Below are 20,502 nucleotides of genomic sequence, written 5' to 3'. Positions count from 1 at the left end.
TCGGGTTACTAGGGCGATAGTGCCGCACCGCGCGGGGCGGGTCCTCGCGCTGGGCCCGGCCGGCTCTGCAGCCAATGGGAACTGCGCAGCGCCCTCGTCATTTGCATGCGGCGCGAGAGGCGGGCGGCGCGGCCAATGGGCGGTGGGAGGGGCGGGGCCAGGAACGGCGGGGCGGGGCCGCCCCCCACGAGGGCGGGCGGCGGAGCGGCGGGAGCGGCGGACGCGGGGCAGGTGCGGGGGCGCGGGGGGAGCGGGGCCAGCGGGACCGGGCGATGGCGGGGGCGGTGGGACCGGGCAGGGCCGCGGGCACGGCTACAGTCGAGGCCACTCCGCCGCATGCCCCTCCCGACGCTCCCTGGTGCGGAGAGAGGGGCCCTCGCCCCGCCGCCAGCTCTCGGCCCAGTGGGACCCCGGGCTGTGCGGGGACGGGGAGAGGTTGGCTGTCCCTTCGTCCCCGCAGCGAGGCGAGGTGAACGCTGTTCGTGATGCTCCGGCAGCCTGCGGCCTGTCACCGTACACCGGCAGGGCAGGAGCCCCGGTGACACGGTGTGAGCCGCCGGCAAAGCCCCAGTGACACGGGGGTGGGCACATTAGATTTTCCCCGGAGCCGGTTTGCGCACAGTGAGTCAAACGCCGCGGTTCCTTCAGCTCCCTTCAGTTTGCTGCCGTTTCTCAGTCCGTTCCTTGTCTCGGTGACCGGAGGGCTGCGGATGGAAGGAGCCCCGAGCCCTGTGGCGGGTCCCCGGTCCCCTCGCAGCCCAGATGCTGCTTCCTCACCGTTTCTTCTGCCAGACCTGAAGCTCGTTAGCCTCTGTCTCGCCAGTCTGCATTTTTTGGGGGGCTGTTTTCCTCATGATGGGGATCCCCATAGGCCCCGTGCCTGTTCAGCCTACGGCTGGCATGGGACTGCTCACGCAGACACCACAGGCTCTCATCCAGGTGAGACGTGGTCTGTGCTGCTGGCAGGTTTGGGCAGGGCACCCCAGCCTGCTTCCCAAAACCACGGGTTTCTTCCCCAAGCATTGCTGGGAGCCACGGCGCAGCAGTGGGTGAGTGCCAGAGCAGGCTGGGCGAGATGTATCCAGTCTCTGTCACATCCCCTATCCAGGCCTGTTGCATATATGCAGTGATTTTCCAGCTGGTGAGCAGAAAATGCCTCTACATGGAGCTGCCAATGGCAGATTCAAGAGAGCTGCTGGTTTTATTCATTATTACTGTTATTGTTTTGATGAAGAGGGTGGCAGGGCCAGCTGTCACCTCCTGCTCATGGCCTGTAGGTCAGATTCGTCACGGAGCAGGAGCTGATCAACTTGGCACATGGCTCCCACCATCTGCGGGGGTAGCAAAGCCACTGATGGGTTGGTGCTGGGAGCATCCCCAAATGGGACGGGGTTTATGACCTTCCCTGCGTGTTACTGGCTGTTCCTGGAAGTGCTTGTGGCATGGAAAGTGGGCAGCCTGGCAATGCTGAGTGGTCCCTGTCAGTGTCAGCATGGTTTTGAGCAGGCAGTGTGCTTATTGGTCCCGTCGCTGCCAGGACTGTGCTGAAATGGCAGAGGAAGTGCCAAGATGCTGCCATGAAGCTGAGCAGGACTCAGCTGAGGGAGAGAGGAACCAGGTTTTCCTAATTTATAGCTGCCAGAGCACCACTGCGTGAGCAGCCTGTCCCAACCCCTGGCCCCTTTTTGGCTTGGCCTCTAGTTTTCCTGTTAGATCCAGCTGCATTGGTGTTGTTATCACTGCGGGATCACTGAGTCGCACTGCCACAGGGACCAGCCTGCTCCAGTTACTGAGGTGGCATGCTCCGGGCTGGTTTTTTTGCCCAAGATAGCCAAAAAGCCAAAGGCACTGAGAAGGCGTGATGAGCACAAGGAGGATGGGTGGCCAGTGGCAGAACGCGGCAGCCGGGTGACCCTGGTGCTTGAGGCAACCCTGCAGCATCACTGCCGACGCTGTATTTGATTATTTTAAGAGAAACACACCCGGCGCGATTTGAGGCAGTGATGATGCAGCTCCTGCCCAGGCTCCCCGTGGCCCCGGACGAGCCTTCCCCCGCCTGAGCTGCGCAGGGGCGGCTGGTGGCAGCCGCTCGCTCGCCCACGCGCTACCGGTGCCGGGCTGCGGCGCCGACACGGTTAAGACACCGGCGGGATCGGGAGCCGGCTGCAGCCACCGGCGGAGCCAAACTTGCCGAGTCAGGATGTGAGAGCGGCAGGGACGGCTCTGCAGCATCCTTGGGTGCTGTCGCATCCCGGGGCGCGGAGGGCTCGGCTTCCCTCTCTGCCAGACGCCTTTTCCCGGGGACGGAGCGGGAATGGGGTAGGAGCCGTCATCCGCTGCGTTTGCCGCCGGCTGTAGCAGCTGCCCTGCGCCGGCACCGGCGCCGCTTCCCGAGACCCGCGGAGCCCGCAGCCCGAGCCGGCAGCCGGGTCTGACTCGTTCCTTGTGCCTCCCGACCGCGCATCGCCCTCCGTCCGAGCACCGGAGACAGGTAGGTGCGGTGCTGGCTACCGGCGGGGCCGCGGCCGTGGCTCAGCCGTGCCTGGCCGGCAGCCGCGGCACAGCGGGGAGCTGGCAGTGTCAGTGTCACACACCAGGGACCCGCGGGCAGCCCGATGGACCCCGTTCCTTTGGCTCTGGTGTACGTGACGGCAAAGCCGGAATAACCCCGGCCGATGTGTGCTTTTGGGCTGTGTCATTGACTCGGGCAGCTGAGCAGCGCCGGTGCCGGAGCTTCGGCGGTCACGGGCGACCTCACGTGTCGCAGCTGAGTCCCCAGCGCCCGCCTGCCGCGTTGTCGTGATGATGATGATGGACTGGGGAAGGCGCTGGAGCCCACCCGGGCGGTCGGAGGCCCCTGGTGGGCTAGGAGATGCTGCGCCGCAAAAGAGGCTCCCGGGCCAAAGGAAGGGGCAGGGCTGCTGCTCTGCGGATCCCTGCGGCGCCGGTGCAGCCGGGGGAGGGGTGGGCACGGGACCAGCACGGGGCATGAGCACAGAGGTGACGGCAGGAGGTGACAGGAGGTGCCGAGGCGACAGGGCAGGGCAGCGTGAGTCATTGAGCTCAAGTCACCTTCCCCCTAGTGTGGAGGGGGGCATTTCACTGTGCTGCAAACACAGTGAAAAAGGGGGAGAAATATGGGGACAGGCACCTGGCGTGGGGAGATTTGACATTACATCTCTGGATCCCTCACCTGACTTGGGCAGGATGCTGGGATGCCCAGGGCAAGGGTCCCCCAGCTCTCCCTGTCCCAGGGCTTCACCCTTGGAGGATTGAGCTCACCAGAAGCAGCAGTTTCGTCCCTACATTTGCATTAATTCTGTGTCCAGTTTCACCCGCTCCTACTCTGATGGCAGCATGTCTGGCAGGCTGCAGGATGTAGTCCCCCCCATGCTGGCCCAGCTCCCTGGGGCTTCCCAGCCATAAACCATCCATGTCGCAGCATCCACACTCCTATACCCCAGTGTTCTGCCAGGGATGGGAATGGACCTTGGTGGGAGCACAAATCGTGAGGGTGTCCTTCACCTGACTCCTGTGTGCATCCTGCAGAAGAAGATGCACTTCTCTTCCCTCTTGGGCCACTGCTGAAACTCCCGCAGTTGCAGACTCACAGCTTGTGAGTTGTGCCATGAGGAAGCTAGAGGTGCAGGAGCAGTCTCAGGGAAGCACCAAGCTGCTGACACAGAGGGGATTGGACTTTTGGTGGTACCTTTACCTCAGAGAGTTCAGAGGGATTAACTGGTCCCAAACACTGGCACACTTTGGCTCCTCAGGATGCAGAGCCCTGACCTGTGTGCCCGTGGTCCTGCTGTGCTTGCCAGCAAAGTCCCTCTAGCACTGACAGAGACATGCCAGCCATTGCACTTGGTCCCTGCAGCATTGCTGAGAGGCAGCAGGGAAGGGGCACCAGGTTCTGCTGAAAATTGTGGAGATCTGCACTCCTGGGGGCACCAGAGTCCCTTGGGATACAGAATCAGCCAGTCCTGAGCCATGCAGGAGTCCGGGATTGTGGCAGTGCAAGCAAGGAGCTGTGCTGGGACACGGGGGTCCAGCTGTCCCCCCTGCAGGACAGCTTCCCTCAGCTTTGTTTTGCCACCCTAATGACGTTGAGCTGGCATGAGCGGGCAGGATAGTGCCCAGCCGGTGGCTGCTGCTGACCTGGCTGTGCTGCAGGCAGCTGCCCACTGCCAGGAGAGCTATGGGAGCTGTGGAACCAACACTCACAGCACCCAGGAGAAGCCGGGGGGTCACAAGGGCTTGGGAGGCTCATTCGGGTCCTGGTTGTTGGGCTCGGCAGGGTCCTGCTCCTGGCTCAGATCATTGCAGCGGGTTCGGGAGAGAGCGGGCTCCCTCCTGACTTCTGGAATTAAACCCGGCTTTACTGAGGCTCCCTGGGCTCCGGCTCAAGCGCGGCTGTGGCCAAAGGAGACGCACTCCTGCAGCGCTCAGGAGGAGGGCGATGGGGATCTGTGCCGGGGGCTGCAGCCCGGCCGGGAGCTGCGGTGGGCGGGTGGGCGGCTCCGCGGGGATGGGCTCGGCTGCCGCAGCTGCTGCTATTGGGCTGCGTGGGCTGCAGGGGCTGCGCCGGGATGCAGGCACGCCGGGCCGGGATGCCGGAGGGATGCAGGATGCGGGAGGGGTTCAGGATGCTGGCACACTGTGTAGGGATGCAGGATGTGGATGCGGGATGCAAGCATGCCCTGCTGGGATGCGGGCAGGATGCGATATGCAGGCACACCGTGGCGGGATGCAGGATGCAGGCATGCTGTGCCAGGATGCAGGAGGGATGCAGGATGCAGGCATGCCGTGCCAGAATACAGGCGGGATGCAGGATGCAGGCATGCCGTGCCAAGATGCAGGAGGGATGCAGGATGCAGGCGGGATGCGTGCCAGGACATGAGCACACTGTGTAAGGCCATGCTCCTGCTGAGCCCAGGGCAGCCGGGAAGGAGCCCAGAGAGCTCTCAGTCCCCATCTGGGAAAGAGAGCAGCTTGTGATCTGCAGTGTAAAGATGGCATCTCACCGGCCTAAAGAAAGAAGGGATAAATTTAAATCCCAGCCCCAGTTCTGTAGGAAAGTGTCATTGTTTTCTGTGATACTTGAAACTGCTGACAGTGTTGCAGGAGCACAGCTCCCAGGGAGTCATGCTGAATGCCCCTGCCATGGGGACAGGGACAAGGAGGATCAGGGGTGCCTGGGGGTGAGCCCTTCTTTCCCTTGGAGCTGCCTCACCCCTGTGCACACAGTCAGTCACATGTGGGCTGCAGGAAAAGCCAGACTGGTTTCCTCCCCTTAGCTTGTCCCTTTCAGAGGGACCCTCAGGGACAGCTTCAGGGTCTTCAGAATGTTTCGTTTTTCAGGCCCAAGTTTCCTCACCATTTCTTGAGATCTCAGGACCTCCAGAAGTTTGGAGAGGGCAGCCAAGCTGGGAAGTCAGAGGAACAGGGCTGGGGCGAGATGGTTTTGGGATCAGTGGGTCAGGGTATGAGCCCCAGGGTCTGAAGCTGGCAGAGCTGCTGTGCTCACACCACTGCCAGTGCCACATCTGGCTCAGATCTCCTGCAACAGGAAGTGCCGTCATGCGCGTGCCCCAAAAAATTCATTTCTTCCTCTTTTCCTCTTCCCCTGTGGCAGGGGTGAGGCGGCGAGTGGCTCCGGGGAGCCCAGGCTGGCTCCATGTATCCCGAATCCACCACTGACTCCCCAGCGCGACTCTCGCTGCGGCAGACGGGCTCCCCAGGGATGATTTACAGGTAAGGCTGCAGGGCAGTGCTGGGGGGACTCCGTGGGGCTTGAAACGCAAGCCTATGGCAACCCAGGACCACCATGCTCCCTGAAACTGCTCTGATACTCCTAAACTGCCCCAACACACTTTGTGCAAATGCTTCCAGCACAAAATCCCCACACTGTAACAGCAGAAGCAGCATTTTGGGGTGCTGGTGCCTGTTGTGGGCATAGGGGGCATTTTCAGGGTTGTGCCAGTGCCTACTGCAGTGTCCACTGTGCTGTGACATGGGTGGGTGCCACTGGCTCTTCTCACAGCCCCTGACTCTGCCACTCACTCCTGCTCCTCCTTTCTAACGGGGTTTGTGGCATCTTTCTTCTCTCTCCCCTTTGCTGTCGGAAGCGCGAGATACGGGAGCCCCAAGCGCCAGCTCCAGTTCTACAGGTAACCAGGCCCTTCCCCCTCCCCAAAATCCCCCCAGCAAGTGGCTGTGGCTCCTACCCATGCCCAGATAATGCTGGCACAGCACTGCCCTGCCCAGTGTGCCAGGGTCCCTCTGTGTGGGGTGGGCATCACATGTGTGGCATCGCCTCATTGCCTGCTCATGGGTTCAGAAGTGCAGTGTGGGGACCCTGGGGTGTGGCTGCATAGGGGGACCGTTCTCACTCTGTCCAAGCAGCAGAGTTTGGCCACATGGCTGTGGGGAACAGCCACTGTGGGGTGTGGGGCTCAGCTCAGCTTGGAGGGAGCGTCCCATGCCAATGCTGTGCCTGGAGAAGCCCTTAGCTTTTCCCAAGAGCAGCTCTGGGAAACCAGCCAGCTGGTCCGTGGCTCCTGCTATTAGGAGCAGTCTCATTAAGTGTTTCAGGAGGCAACATTCTCCCCCATCACCCTTTTACTGTCTGAAGTGAGAGCAGCACTTCCCCACACACTCTGCCAGCAGCTGCTCCAGCTCTCCCAGGGTCACAGCAGCCCAGTGATGTGGGGCTGGGTCTGGCCTGGCTGCCATGGGGTGAGGTACTGGGGGCTTCCCCTCGACAGAACCGTGGCACCCCCACTCCATCCCACACATGACGAGAGGAGGTGAGGCAGGCTGGCAGTGGGATGGCTCAGTGGCACTGACAGCGTCCGTCCCATAGGCAAGTTTTGGCTGCCAAACTGGTCTGAACCACTGGACACATCTGGTGCAAAAGGCTCCCAAGGCCAATAGGCAGGAGCTCGTCCGTAGGCAGCCTTCAGGCAGCAGCCACCTGTGTTCATCATCCGGTTCCGTTTCGGCGCTCCCTCCTGGTGGAGGCTGCTTTCAGCCCTGCCACAGCCCAGCTCTGACTGCACTGCCGCGGGGACCACAGGACGGCTGTGGCTGCCTCAGGGCACCGTCTCCTCTCCCTGATGGCCCCAGTGTCCAGCTGTCCTCACGGCCCTGTGTGCTGGTGACAGGGGACCTGTCACCGCAGGGCGAGGGGCGGGCGGTGCCAGCGTTGATAAAGCAGCGGCACATCCCCGGGCTTTTAGTGAGGCGCCATGAATAATTTAACTCCCCTTCGCAAGGAAGAAAATCCCCTAATAGGGCTAATGGAGCGCGGCGAGAAGCCGGACGCTGGGGGCCCGGCGCAGCCGCCAAGTGCTTTGGACGCCAAGCTCCGACACTCCCCTAATGCAAAACACCGCGGCCACCGCGGCTCTTATATCTGCCCTGGGGCAGCCCGGCCGCCCAAAGCTGCGCTGCTGCTGAGCAGCTTCCCCGGCGCGGTGAGTCGGGGCCGGCAGCGCGGGCGGCGAGCGGGGCTGGGCGCGGTGGGCGATGAGCGGGGACGGGCACCGCCACGGGGCAGCCGCTGCGGGCAGCAGGGAAGATTTTCCGTGCGGGGTGACTTGGGATTTGATGGTTTAAGGTGGTTTTCTTTTGGAGTTTGGGGTCTTTCTGGCTTTAGGTAGGCTGGTGGCTGCCAGTTTCCCAGCTTGGCAAGGCAGGCTGGCCAGATATCTCTCCGGGGAGCTGCCCTACCTGTCGCCCACTTGTTGTGCCTCTGATGCTGCTAACAGTGCTGTTATTCCCCAGAGCCTGCGCTCTGTCCCCCGTCCCTGCTCCTTCCTCGTAAAACAGCCTCTCCTGCTTGGGCATGGCACAGCTTATCCTGCAGCCCTGCTGCCACTCATCTCAGGAGCACTGGGATTTCTGCTATCAAATGGCCATGAATGCACCCACCACCTCCACGCTCTCTCAGCCATCCAGTTCTGTCCTGCCAAAAATCAGGGAAGTGTCAAGATAGGGTAGCTGGTGGATTCCCACCCCATTCCTCAGAGCAGCCCAGATCAAACCCCCAGCTCTGCTTGCTGCAGCTGTTTGGCTTCTGTAGAGCAGTGGTGCAGCCACCTCAGGTTTCTCCTTGCTGCTGTCAGGTGAGGGGATCCTACCAGGGCAAGGAGATCCCACTGGGAACAAGGAGATCCCGCCAGGCGCCCATACCCAGCAGGAGCCACTGGCATTGCCCTAATTAAAACTACCAGCCATGGAGAAGGGCTGGTGCTAGAGGTGCCAGGTCCAGTCTCCAGCTTTGAGGTGTGGCAGGAAGAGGCTGATGACCAGGATTCAGTTTGGCTTTGCCACAACAGAGGGAAAAGTTTCCTTTCCATGTCTCCTGGCTTTCCCAAGGCCTTGCTACAGAGCAGGAGGAGCACGGAGTGGTCTCTGGCAGCACCGGATGTCACAGAAGGCCTCCAGGGTTTTGGTCATACCTGGCCAGCTGCTATTCCATATCCTCTGGGCTTCCTTCTCCTTTCCTCTGGAGGTCACACCTCGATGGTGGAGAGCCCTTCACTTTTGGCTCCTGCAGCTGTCAATTCGAGCTTCATGGGGAAAGAAAAAACCACCAGTGGGAGCCTGGCTAGAGCCTGATGCCAGTGTAGATGTGTCACAGTGTATCCCCAGCGGCCACTCTGGCAACAACACCACAGTTTTGGCCCCAGTCTCTGTTCCCTGCAGACACTGAAAACAAGAGAAGTTGCAGAGAGAGGCACAGAAATCGAGTGGATGCCACCACCAGTGAGGTCCCAGGGGCACAGAGACAGCCAGGACTCGGGTGTGTGAGGAGCCCACCCTGCAGCAGGCTATTTTCAGCAGCCGCACCGGCTGGGAGGTCGCTGCCGCGGTGGTGGGGAAGGTGTTGGCTGGTGGCGCACATTGCGGCAGCGTGACGCAGGCACAGCGAGCACCCAGTGCCCACAGACCCTCTGCCATGTCCACCCTTTCAGGGAGCCCATCCTGATTTTCCTTGCCCACTGGCAGACAGTGTCAGATTCTCACCAGCAGTACTCGTGCTGCTGCTCACCATGCCTCGGCCAGCTCCTGGGACACGCTGCGTCCCTCACAGGAATGCAAACCAGTGCAGCCCAGCACAAGCTGGGAGCCAGCACAGCTGGGAACAGGCCACACTGGTGCAGCTATGGCAGGCACCACTGCAGCCTCAGACATGGACTGTGCTGCATCCCTGTCCTGCTGCTTCTCTTGTTGTGGTTCAGCTCTCACGCCAAGGCTTTGCTCTGCTGAAGAGACTGGCTTTGCTAGGGTCCCCACATGTCCCAGCAAGGGTGAGTGCCACCACTCCGGCATGGCAATGCAGGCAGGGCTGTGCCCTGAGTGGCGAGGGAGCCCATGTTGTGCTTTCCCAGCTCTCTCCGTAGCACCACAGAGTGTTTGGCGGCGTGGCTGGCCGGCAGAGCCCACGCTCGGGTGGCAGGATGCTCTCCATGACCTACAGTGAGAGCCTGCGCAGCGTGGCCAGCCGGCCCAGCCCCGAGTGGGGGCTGCCCCCAGCCCCCCGGGCGGCCGACGGGCTGGAGCTGCGGCGGCTGCGGGATGTGCGGGCGGCGGCGCGAGCGAAGACTCTGGAGGAGTTCCTGCGGATGCACGGGCTCTCCCTGGCCGACAGTACCGCCCGCGCCACTGGCATGAAGTACAGGTAAGGCAGCGCCGCGAGGGCGGCGAGGGCCGAGGTGAGGGAATGACACAGGGGACGCTGTTTGGTGCTGGTTTGACACCTCGTCAGGAGAACGGCTCTCACCTGAGCTCACCTCGGCTCCCCTGTGCCGCGCCGAGGCTGGGAGGAGCCGATGCCCTTGGCACGGCAAGCGCCGGAGAGGCGGCAGCTGATCAGCGCCGTTAGCACTTTCCTGCTTGGTGATCTTTGAGCTTCTCACTTGACATTCCTGTTTGCTGTTTGGGCATTTGCAGATGCAAACACCCAGTGAGCTTTAAAAATTAGGCACCTAGAGCAAACAGCCACCGAAGAGCTGTTTCTGCCTCAGAGGTGTAAATCTCCATCTGATGCAGGTACACCTCTGCCTGACTGAAGGGGTTCATCTTCGCCTGACAGGGGTTCTTCTCCACCTGATGGGTGTAAATCTCCATCTGAGGGGTGTACATCTCTGCCTGATGGGTTTGCATCTGCTCCCGACTGATGGGTGTGCATCACAGTGCGGGTGCATCATTAATTTTGCATGTGGGTCCTGGTGCAAGGTGTATCAGGATTTCAGCCAACGTCCTTGTCAGGAGGACACTCCAGGCAGCTGGAGAGGTGGCCACAGCCCCTGAGAGGAATGGGGCTGCCCTGCCCAGCGCACCTCTCCCCTTGCATTGTGGGTGGGGCAATGGGGTGCATGGCCCAGCACCGCCTGGTCAGGCTTTGGGGAACACCAGGGCTGAGGACAGTGGCTGTTCTCCAGTAACAATACAGGGGTGCCCCTTGTCCCCCACTGCAGTGAAGCCCCCGGGAGCTGGCAGCTCTGTCGGCTCCTGCCGTGCTGCACTGTGCTGTGCCGTGCTGCACCGCGGGTCAGGTTCCCCTCTGCTCACAATGACCGTGGTAACATTTACACAGTGGCAAGAGCCCATCTAATATTCATGGGGACATTATTTATTGATGGGAGCAGCTGGCGCAGACACCCCAAAGGTGCTTCTTCTTTGGGCATGTCCCTGCTGCCACCAAAATTTGTAGGGTTTCTCATCCTCTGGGGGCTGACAACTGCTGCCAGGTCCCCCCCGCACTGGAGCCGGCGCTGGCACTGGTGCCGGCAGGATTACCAGCTAAGGAGCTTTGTGAGAGAGGGAAGCGGAGGAGATTACAAGATTTTTCATTAGGTTTGGGGCAAATGTGCATAATTTCCTCCAAGCCCCGTGGCTGCATTTTGCTCCATCCTGAAGGGCACGGCAGGTGCTGGTAGCCGGCTAGTGGCCCTGGCTGCAGGACGGTGCTGTAGTGGGCTGACTTGTGTCCTTGCTTCGGCAGGAGGTGCTAGGCTGGAATTCGCCTCACTCGACTTCGCTTGCACTGGGAAAAATAGGGGGAATGTGCTGCTGAGGCTGTGGCCCCGAGGGCGACAACTTCGGCAAGCAGCTAGGCTCTGCCGCGGGAGAGCCATCAGCATCGTTGCCACCTGCGCTGCCGCCCAGCCGTGGGGTTGGCGATGCACACGCGTTGCTGCCAGAGGGTTTAGTTTCGGAGCCGTGCAGGGGAATCTGCCCTCGCTGTGCTCCAAAGCGGAGCTGGCCAGGCAGCCGTACCCGCGGGGGAATGCCCAGCGGGGCGCAGGGGAGTCCTGCCCCGCCACGGCCACTCCGGAGGATATCGGCAGCGGCTCTGCCTCTCCTGCCCCCACCTGCCCGAGCGTGCCGTTCGCTCGCTTCCTGAGCTCATCAAATATTGAGGGCAGGAGGGCTGACGGGAGCGCTCCTCGCCCGCCGCCTCGCAGCCCCCCGCCGTCACGTTGGCGGCGCGCGGGAGGAGCTCCCCGCCTCGCCCGGGGCGCCGGCTAAATTTAGGCAGCTGGCGCTGCTGCCCGCCGGAGCAGCATGCAGGTCTCCTTTGTGTGCTCCGAGCACAGCATCAAGAGCCGGAGCGCGGAGGACCGGCTGAACCGACAGAATGCCGGCAGCCCCAGCCTCGGCACCCGCGGCAAGTTCCGCGCGGTGGCCATGGTGGCCCGCAGCCTGGGGCAGCTCTCGGTGCAGAACGCCCCTTCCTCCAGCGACTCCAGCGTCAAGCAGCCGGGGATGAAATACCGGTAGGAGACGGGCGCTCCTGGGGCTTTCCCTGTTCCACATTGCGATCGGGGTGGCGAGGGGGGACTGGGGGCCAGGGGCGCTGCGCTCCCCTTATCTCCGGTTCGCGTCCGGCTCTGTCGGTTTCTCGTCCCTAAAAGTGCTGACCGTGCGCCTCTGTGCGCTTCCTCGCTTTTGCTCCTGTCCCCTCAGGGCAGCTTTGATCCAGCCGCGCGTAAAATCTTCGGGGGGGGGGGGGGGGGGAGAAGAGACCCTAAAATTCAGAGTAGGATTAGTAGCATCCTCAGTGTCTGCCAAGCCGGGCTGGCTGCCGAGCCGGGGGGGTCTGGGGATCACGGTAGCGTTAATCTGGGCTGCCATGGCATCCTTTCGGTGCTGCCGGAGACTCAGTGCCCTGCAAAGTGAGTGCAGAGCCATAAGCGGCTCTGGCTGCTCATGGTGGTTCTGGAAATGGGGTGGTGTGTGCATGTGGGTCTCCCCCGGCCAGCAACCAAAGGGCTTACACACCCCATGTCCTGGCTCTGGGGCAGAGCACTGAGGGCTTGAGGGCTTCTTCCACTGAGGCTGAGTGTGCACCTGGGCGTGGGGCTGGGGCTGTCCCCAGATGAGCATGGACCCCAGGATAGGGTAGGCCCCCCCCCCCCCCCCCAGATAAGCCTGCACGCCATAGTCCAGCTGCCAGTGGCTGCGTGCCTCCGCTGCAGCCCAGATGTGCCAGCATTAGGCAACAAAGTGTGTAAGGCCAGCAGAGCGCTGGGGTGAGCCTGGCTGTCACCCACCAGTGTCGTCCAAATCGGCTGAGTCCCTTTACCCAGGCACTGGGGAGGGGGCTGGTCCACTTCTGTCCAGCTCTCCAACACCAAACCCCCGTGGTGGTAACAGCAGTACTGGGACAATGCACGATGGCATCCTCAGGGCTCAGTGCTCCTGCCCTCAGTCATGTCCTCATCCAGAGGAGGAGTATATCAGCACCCTCTCCCAGGCAATGGGTGATCAGCTCGGGAGTCCCCACTGGTGGCTGCTGGAGGGACAGTGGCACAGGGGGATGCTCCAAGGAAGTGGATGGAATAAGAAGGCCATAGGAATGGGATAAGTGTAGGGGAATGCTTGGCCTTCCCAAGGTCTGCCAGTATCTCTATTGCAGCCTGTCAACACACTTTTCGGTTTGGAAGCCAAAAGCAGCGATGGCCACCTGCCCAGGGGAACCCCAGCAATGCTCTTGGAATGTCCAGGATGAGGCAGGTGCTCTCCTCTCCTCATGGCAACCCCGATCACGGGGGCTTCAACCACCGCTGGCCCACGGCCACGACCTCTCCCCACCACAAAATGCTCTAAAAACACCATGGGACAGGGGGAGTGCTGGTGCCTCCAGCTGCTGGGCAATAGCATGGCAGTGCAGAGGGATGCTGCCCTGACTCAGTGCAGCCCACAGTTGCCCGTGGCTGGGCCACAGCCACTCCCTGCCCGGCTGCCGGTGCCCGTGTCGGCGGTGCCGGCGGTGGCGGTGCCTCCGGTTGCTATGCGACACCCGCGCGGGCGAGCTGCCGCGGCTCACCTACACTTTATTTATTTTAACGCTCATTTCTTGAGCCTTTGTCACTTTTAACAAGTAACTGGCTCTCCATCACCACAGCGAAGGCGTCTGCCAGCCTGGCCCCCTTCCCGAAAGCTGTTCTCCAGTTCCTTGTGCTGGTCAGATTTTTCTGGGGTGCTCCATTTCTCCAGGATGTTGCTCCACTCCCGAGCACCCTCGCCTGGTGCAAGCCCTGTGCTTCCCTGTGCGATGCAGAGAATGGGCAAAACTCATGCCATGTATGGGATGCTTCAGTCCTGACCACCATCATGCTGGCTTCTCTTTCTCTACTCTCATTCCCCAGTGCCAGCAGCACTCTCAGGGCAGCTGGACACCCCAGCCTCATCATGGGGAGCTGCTTTAACGAGGTCACTGCTCTCCCAATAGCCCTGCCGGGCACAGCATCACTGCGCAGGTGCAGGCAGTGCCACTACTAAGCTGCAGGATGCCCAGCCTGGGATGGCTCGTTAATCAGTTGAGAAGGGACTCTCATTGTGGAACCATGCCAGGTGGGGATGGGGACCAGGGGACACCACCACACCTCCCAGTGCTCGCGCCCAGTGTGTTTGGTGGCATGCAGGGTGCATGAGACAGCGTTTTGGGGCTTTCTGGCACCTTTCCTAATGGTCTCTGTCTTCCAGGAACCTCGGGAAGTCTGGGCTGCGTGTGTCCTGCCTGGGTCTGGGTAAGTGCCAGGGTTTGCCACAGCCCCTCAGCATCCCCTCAGTTCCACAGCAGCTGCCGGCACTCCCCGGCCAGGGCAGCGCTCGCTTGCCCCGGTGATGTTTGCAAAGGGAAGGAAAGGGTTTTCCTCAGCCCTGCGGCTGTTTTGAGTCACGGCCCAGAAATTGTCAAATTATTTTCTCTTTTTCTGACACGATAGGAAGTGACTGGGCCATGCTGGGAGCACCACAGTGCACGCGGCAGGGCCAGCTGTGGCCACCACGTGCCAGGGCTGTGCTGAGGGAGCCAGGGTGGGTGGCCGGGGGCTTGATGTGGCGGCACTCGTTGCTCAGCACATTCACCATGCACACCTCTCTCTCTCCCCTCTGCAGGAACATGGGTGACTTTCGGAGGGCAGATCACAGATGAGGTAAGGCTGCACCCCTTCACCCCATCCCTTCCCTGGTGAGTGGGGAGGGGATGGGGCCGGCCCAGCCGTGCATGTGGCCGGGGTGCATGCGGCATGCCGGAGCTCACCAGCGCTGTGCGCACGCGCCCGTGCGCCGGCTCTCGGCCACCCCCTTCACCGACCCTGCTCTCTCCTCGCAGATGGCAGAGCAGCTGATGACTTTAGCTTATGACAACGGCATTAATCTCTTCGACACGGCAGAAGTCTATGCTGCTGGCAAGTAGGTACCCTGCTTTGGCAGCGCCACAGGGGTCTCACCCTACACCCCGACTCCCACCAAGTCACAGTGGCAATGGGAATATCCCAGGTTTGCCAGCTGCAAAGCAGCTTCCAGGATGGGCCTCTGAGTGCTCACTCATGGGGGGAGTCATGGTTCTGGCAGTCCCATGCTTCCTGTGGTGGCCTGTATCATGCAGGTGCAGCCGTGCACCTCTGAGCACAGATGTACCCAGGGCATTGGCATGTGCCCACGCATTCACTTAAAATTAGTAAGCTCATGCACTGGAAGCAGCTCAGCTTTAGGCGCTGCAGCCAAGTGGCAAACAGTGTCCCCACAGCCACTGCATTTGCCTCTTATTCTCCCGGGGTCTGGGACCATCCCTGCTGGCTGTCACCACTCCCCATGGCTGCACCTGCCAGGTGCCAATGATTGATGTCCCCTTCCTTTGCAGGGCCGAGGTGGTGCTGGGAAATATCATCAAGAAGAAAGGGTGGAGGTAAGCTAGACACCATCCCTATTTGGCAAAACCATCACTGTAGTCCTGATGGGCTGGGTGGGGAAAGCTGGTAGAGCAGCCTTGCGCAGGAGTGTGCCATCCAAGGCAGGGTGCACAGGGCTTTGCAGATGCCACCACCAGTGATTCTGTTTTTCTCCCTGCAGACGGTCCAGCCTGGTCATCACCACCAAAATCTTCTGGGGAGGAAAGTAGGTAACACCTGCCCTCCAGCAGAGCAGCTGGCATGGGTCTGGCTCTCACCCCAGGCTCTCACCCACCTTTCCTTTTGCAGGGCCGAGACAGAGAGGGGCCTGTCCCGAAAACACATCATAGAAGGTAGGGATAGGGGTGAGGGCGCTCGCCAGGCGCTGCTGGTCCCGGTGCCAGGCTGTGCCTCACCTTCTACCTCAGTGCTGGCAGCATGGGGCTCAGCACACCTGACAGCCCATCCATGCTGCAGGTCTGAAGGCATCTCTGGAGCGGCTGCAGCTGGAGTACGTGGACGTGGTGTTTGCCAACCGGCCCGACCCCAACACGCCGATGGAAGGTGGGTGCGCGCCACAGTGCCACGCTCCTCCCCGCTGCCTTTCATCGCCGTCGCGGTTGGTTTGCGCCAGGCTTGTGTTTCAAGGGCATTTTCCCTCCCAAGCAGAATCCTCTCCTCTGCCACCACGGTTGGCCCATGCTGCAGTCACACTTCTGCCACCTCCTGCCCAGCGCCAGGACCCTCTCGGGCCGCAGCGGGGCGGGGTGGCAGTGTGGTGGCAGGTCACTGCCCCCATCCCAGCAGCGGTGACTCCACTTTCTCTAAATCTCTCTTTTATCACCAGGAGACCCATTTAGTTCCTCCAAGTCCAGGACTTTCATCGTAGAAGGTACTCCCTGCCCGCACTCTGCCCGCCAGCCGCTGCCTGTCCCAGCGGTGTTTCCCGGGGCAGAGCCCCCACTCCTCTGTGATCCCCCATCCTTGTTCCCCTCTCTCAAGCAAACCCTGCCATGAGATGCAGAGGCAGCAGCAGCACAACACAGACACCCCCCTCGCCCTTCAGACTGTACTGCAGTTTAAAGGACAAAAAGCAGAGAGGCTCCCACCCCCTAGGGTCCTGCCATGGAGTGCCCTTGGCACATGCCAAGGTCTGCAGCAGGTTCCCTCCCCACCGGGGCAGCTCTGAGCATGCTGGGGTGTGTGCCCCGGTGCCAGCGGGGCGAGCCTCGTGCCCCTTGCCCTCCCCGCTGCTCGCCTTTGGCTGCAGGAGCACGCCTTGCCTTGGCCCCAGCGTGCATGGCTCAGGGCTGGCTCCCCCCAAGACCCCTGAGCAGCTCACACAGGGTTCAGGCTTCCCTCCATGGGTCTCTGTGTGTGGGCAATGCATCAGTTCCTCCCCCTGCAGCAGTGCCAGTGCTGGTAACCCCACAGGGCATGGGGGCACTGGCAGAAGCCTCAGGCTGCTGTCCATTCAGGGAGAGCCTGGCACCGTGTGAGCATGTCAGGTCGGCTGAGGTCCCTGGCACATCCCGAGTGGCTGCTCCCTCTCTCCCCATCCTGCTCTTCTGAAAGCATTCCCTGGACAGCACCCAGCTCCCACCGCAGCACTGGGCAGTGGGATGCTCGCCAGCCATCAACGCCATGTGAGCCCCCTTCTGCCAGTGCAGCCCCTGCTAAACCCCACCTGCCACTCTCTCCTTCCCTCCCGGCAGAGACAGTGCGAGCCATGACCCATGTCATCAACCAGGGGATGGCCATGTACTGGGGGACCTCGCGCTGGAGCTCCATGGAGATCATGGTAGGGGCCCAGGGGACGGGGCAGAGCAGCCCCAGCGATGCTGCTGACGTTGATTCAATTAGACAGCAGCTGTTGGGAGCCAAGCGTGTGCAGATGCACTTAAGCCTTAATTATTTTTCGGGGTGGCTGCTCAGGACTTGGCTGGGGGGTTGGGCAGGGGGCTTGGGGGGGAGCGGCAGGGCACTGAAGGTCCTGGCTCTTCTGCAGGAGGCATACTCGGTGGCCCGGCAGTTCAACCTGATTCCGCCCATCTGCGAGCAGGCTGAGTACCACATGTTCCAGCGGGAAAAGGTGGAGGTGCAGCTTCCTGAGCTCTTCCACAAGATAGGTATGACAGTGGGGATTCCTCCCCAGCCCCCCACAGCACAGTGCTCCCCAAGCCCCGTGCTGCTGAGGCCCAGTGCCACAGCTCCTGGGGGAGGTGGGAGCAGTGGTGTCATCCCCCTGTTCTGCTCTGTCCCCAGGCGTTGGAGCCATGACCTGGTCCCCACTGGCCTGTGGCATCGTCTCGGGGAAGTATGATGGGGGCATCCCCCCCTACTCCCGTGCCTCGCTAAAGGTGAGCTGTACCAGGACTGGGAGGGCACACGGGGATGGAGAGAGCTGGGGGAGCAGGGCCAGGGGCCTTGCAAAGTCCCTATGGGAACAGGAACTCCAGGAGCCACAACCCAGGGAGTGTGGGGATGCCCTGCCTGTGCAAGGTGCTGGTGCACCCTGATCCCACCACAACACCCCTTCCCACTCCTCAGGGATACCAGTGGCTGAAGGATAAGATCCTGAGTGAAGAGGGCCGGCGGCAGCAGGCAAAGCTGAAGGAGCTGCAGGCCATCGCTGAGCGCCTGGGCTGCACCCTGCCCCAGCTCGCCATCGGTAAGAGGATGGGGGACAGCGGGGGGCAGCTGGGGGTGACACCAGGGATATCTGGGCCGTGCTCAAGCTCTGCTCTCCCTCCTATCCCAGCCTGGTGCCTGCGCAACGAGGGTGTCAGCTCCGTCTTACTGGGGGCCTCCAATGCCGACCAGCTGATGGAGAATATTGGAGCAATACAGGTCAGTGCTCCCAGCAGGAGCAACATTTGCCCACAGCACTCATTGCAGTGCTGCACTGTGCAGGAAAAGAGGGTTGTAAACCCGGCTTCACGACAGGTTTTGCTTGTCATGAAGGCGAGAAGCAAAGATGAGGCTTTGCTGGGCTGAGGGGGCAGGGTTGGGCCTGACTCAGGCTCTCCCTAACTGGGTCACCCTGCCGGCAAGCTGGCACAAACGTGGTGGGGTGGAGGCGGTGAGCATCCTCCCGCACACACCAGGGTCACAATCCCAACTCCCAGCGTTGCCCTCATCCCCCGCAGGTCCTTCCAAAGCTGTCGTCTTCCATCGTCCACGAGATCGATAGCATCCTGGGCAACAAACCATACAGCAAGAAGGACTACAGATCCTAAGCGCGCCCGAGCACGCCGCGCAGCCCTCGCCGCCCGTTCGCTTGCTTACGCTTTGTTGGAGCAAAGTGGAGAGTGTGGTTTGCACCGAGAGCCAGCGCTCCACCCGCGCTGCCCCGGACGTGGCGCCGCGGCCGCCCGGCCTGGCTCTGCGGCGCAGGGATGGCCGGCGGGAGGCGAGCCCCGAGCCGCCCTGCCCGCAGCCGGACCCGTTGCATGCGTGGCTCCTGCCTCCACGTTGGCGGTGGGCGCGGGGTGCACGCGGGTGCTGTACGCCCACGAGGCCGACAACACGAAGCTGTTCCCCAGCCTGCGCCCGGGCCTCGCCTCTGCCCTCTCCCACGGCACCAGCACCGCGGTTCCCGGAGAGCAGCTGCTCCCGGGGAAAGGGGGTGGGTGGGATGGTGACGGGGAGGGAGTTTGCTGCAGGAAGAGCATGGGGTGCACCGGCCAAGCACGGGGCAGGGCTGGGGGAGTGTGTGTGGGCAAGTGTGCAAGTGTCGGTGTGCATGGACGCACGCGGAGACACAGGGACATACAGACACGCGGGGATGTGTGGATTTGCAGACAGCTGTGGAGGTGCACACAGCCCACAAGCACCTTCAGTTGTATCTGCACAAAGCTACTGAAAGGCTCTACACATGCACCCACGTACACCTGTTACAGGGCTGTCTACAGACACACACACACACAGTCACAGACAGATGTAGACACAGATGTAGCTCTACCTCCACCTCTGTCCCTGACATCAGTCTCTGAGAGATCAATACCTATTTACATATATAGATACCTGTATGTAGATGTGTACACACACCTCTGAAAAATACACGTGTCATGTATATACACACACGTAGACACATGTGTGCTTGTGTATATACAGACATACATGGTTTTGTGTGTTGATCCATATATGTAATATATAGATGTGTACATATCCATGTAAATATATTACTACAGCAGCATCCATGTTTATATGGATATATGCACACATGAAAATTACTGATATGTACTTAAATGTGTGTACATGCAGATAGATGTGTATGTACAGATACATGTGTAGATGTCTCTATATCCATACCCAGCTTTTTAACTATATACTCGTCTATACATCTATAAACATATGCCATATATACATGTGGACACATATTTGTAACTTAGATACAGCTATAGCTACATATATATAGCTGTCTGTCTAGCTATAGCTATATATATGGATACATGTATGATAGATACAGAGAGATAGATAAAGCTATAAGGAGAACAATATAGCTACATGCATCTATCTCTTTTTAGCTCTCTGTGTACTCTGTGCAAAACAAACATTTTGCCCATATCCATATATATGTATCCATATCCACATATATTTATACGCAGTTTCCTCTGTCTGTGCACACATAAATATAAAAATTGTAAATCTATGTGCAGACCCTCAGCATTGTGCAGTGTGTGTGAGCTCTGTGCACTGTGTGTGAACTGTGCACTCTGGGCATGTGTGTGAGCTTTGTACTGTGTGTGAGAGCTCTGCACACTGTGTGTGTGTTTATCTGCTGTGTGGCCGTGGCTGCACCTACAGCCCCACTATAAATGTTCATGTGTACAAACACAGAGAGAGGGGGTCTGTTCTGATCCACTCATGACACCAGAGCTCCCCTCTGTATATGGCCGAGAGTCAGTCTGCACACCTGCCACATCCACACCCCTACACCTTTAGGTACATGGATTTACCTGCAGCTAAACTTCTACAGCTTTACCTATACCTGTACCTCTGTCTACAGAGCTACATCAATGTTTGTGTGCAAACAGAAAGATATACATTCAGATATATAAGTGTGAAATAACAAAAACATATGTGTCTGTGAATATATACACACATATACTATCTCTGTCTAGGACAGCTATTGCACCTTTACCTGTATCTACACTTATGTATAAATATATGAAAATTACAAATACATGTGTGTCTGTGAACACATACACAAAGATCAATACACCTATATAGCCATACAGAGATAAAGATATGGAGATATAGAGATGTGTAGATATACAGACACATCTACACATGTATCTGCATGCCT

At 60.2% G+C, this 20,502-nt stretch overlaps 1 protein-coding gene across 2 annotated transcripts; it reads left to right on the top strand.

Moving 5' to 3' along the window:
• Positions 1–173: 173 nt before the first annotated feature.
• Positions 174–18,735, top strand: KCNAB2 (potassium voltage-gated channel subfamily A regulatory beta subunit 2). Of its 2 annotated transcripts, XM_059866608.1 has the most exons (16): positions 174–231; positions 5,636–5,754; positions 6,129–6,170; positions 14,002–14,045; positions 14,416–14,453; positions 14,633–14,712; positions 15,164–15,208; positions 15,373–15,417; positions 15,501–15,544; positions 15,669–15,755; positions 16,907–16,992; positions 17,200–17,320; positions 17,457–17,551; positions 17,742–17,862; positions 17,953–18,041; positions 18,341–18,735. In XM_059866608.1, the coding sequence occupies exons 2-16, from the start codon at positions 5,678–5,680 to the stop codon at positions 18,428–18,430; spliced, it is 1,104 nt and encodes a 367-aa protein (XP_059722591.1). In that variant the 5' UTR covers positions 174–231; positions 5,636–5,677; the 3' UTR covers positions 18,431–18,735. The 2 variants fall into 2 exon arrangements, with proteins under 2 accessions (XP_059722591.1, XP_059722592.1); XM_059866609.1 differs by lacking the exon at positions 6,129–6,170.
• Positions 18,736–20,502: the final 1,767 nt, after the last annotated feature.

This window comes from Haemorhous mexicanus, chromosome 23 (genome assembly GCF_027477595.1).
Source record: "Haemorhous mexicanus isolate bHaeMex1 chromosome 23, bHaeMex1.pri, whole genome shotgun sequence".
Taxonomy (NCBI): Eukaryota; Metazoa; Chordata; class Aves; order Passeriformes; family Fringillidae; genus Haemorhous; species Haemorhous mexicanus.
Note: the sequence above shows the minus strand (reverse complement) of the source record. Positions and strands in the feature narration are given on the sequence as shown.

Coding starts and splice junctions, on each gene's coding strand:
- KCNAB2 (XM_059866608.1), top strand. CDS start 5,678: ATGTATCCCGAATCCACCACTGACTCCCCAGCGCGACTCTCGCTGCGG. Junction 5,755..6,128: donor TCCCCAGGGATGATTTACAG/GTAAGGCTGCAG, acceptor TGCTGTCGGAAG/CGCGAGATACGGGAGCCCCA. Junction 14,713..15,163: donor GAAGTCTATGCTGCTGGCAA/GTAGGTACCCTG, acceptor CTTCCTTTGCAG/GGCCGAGGTGGTGCTGGGAA.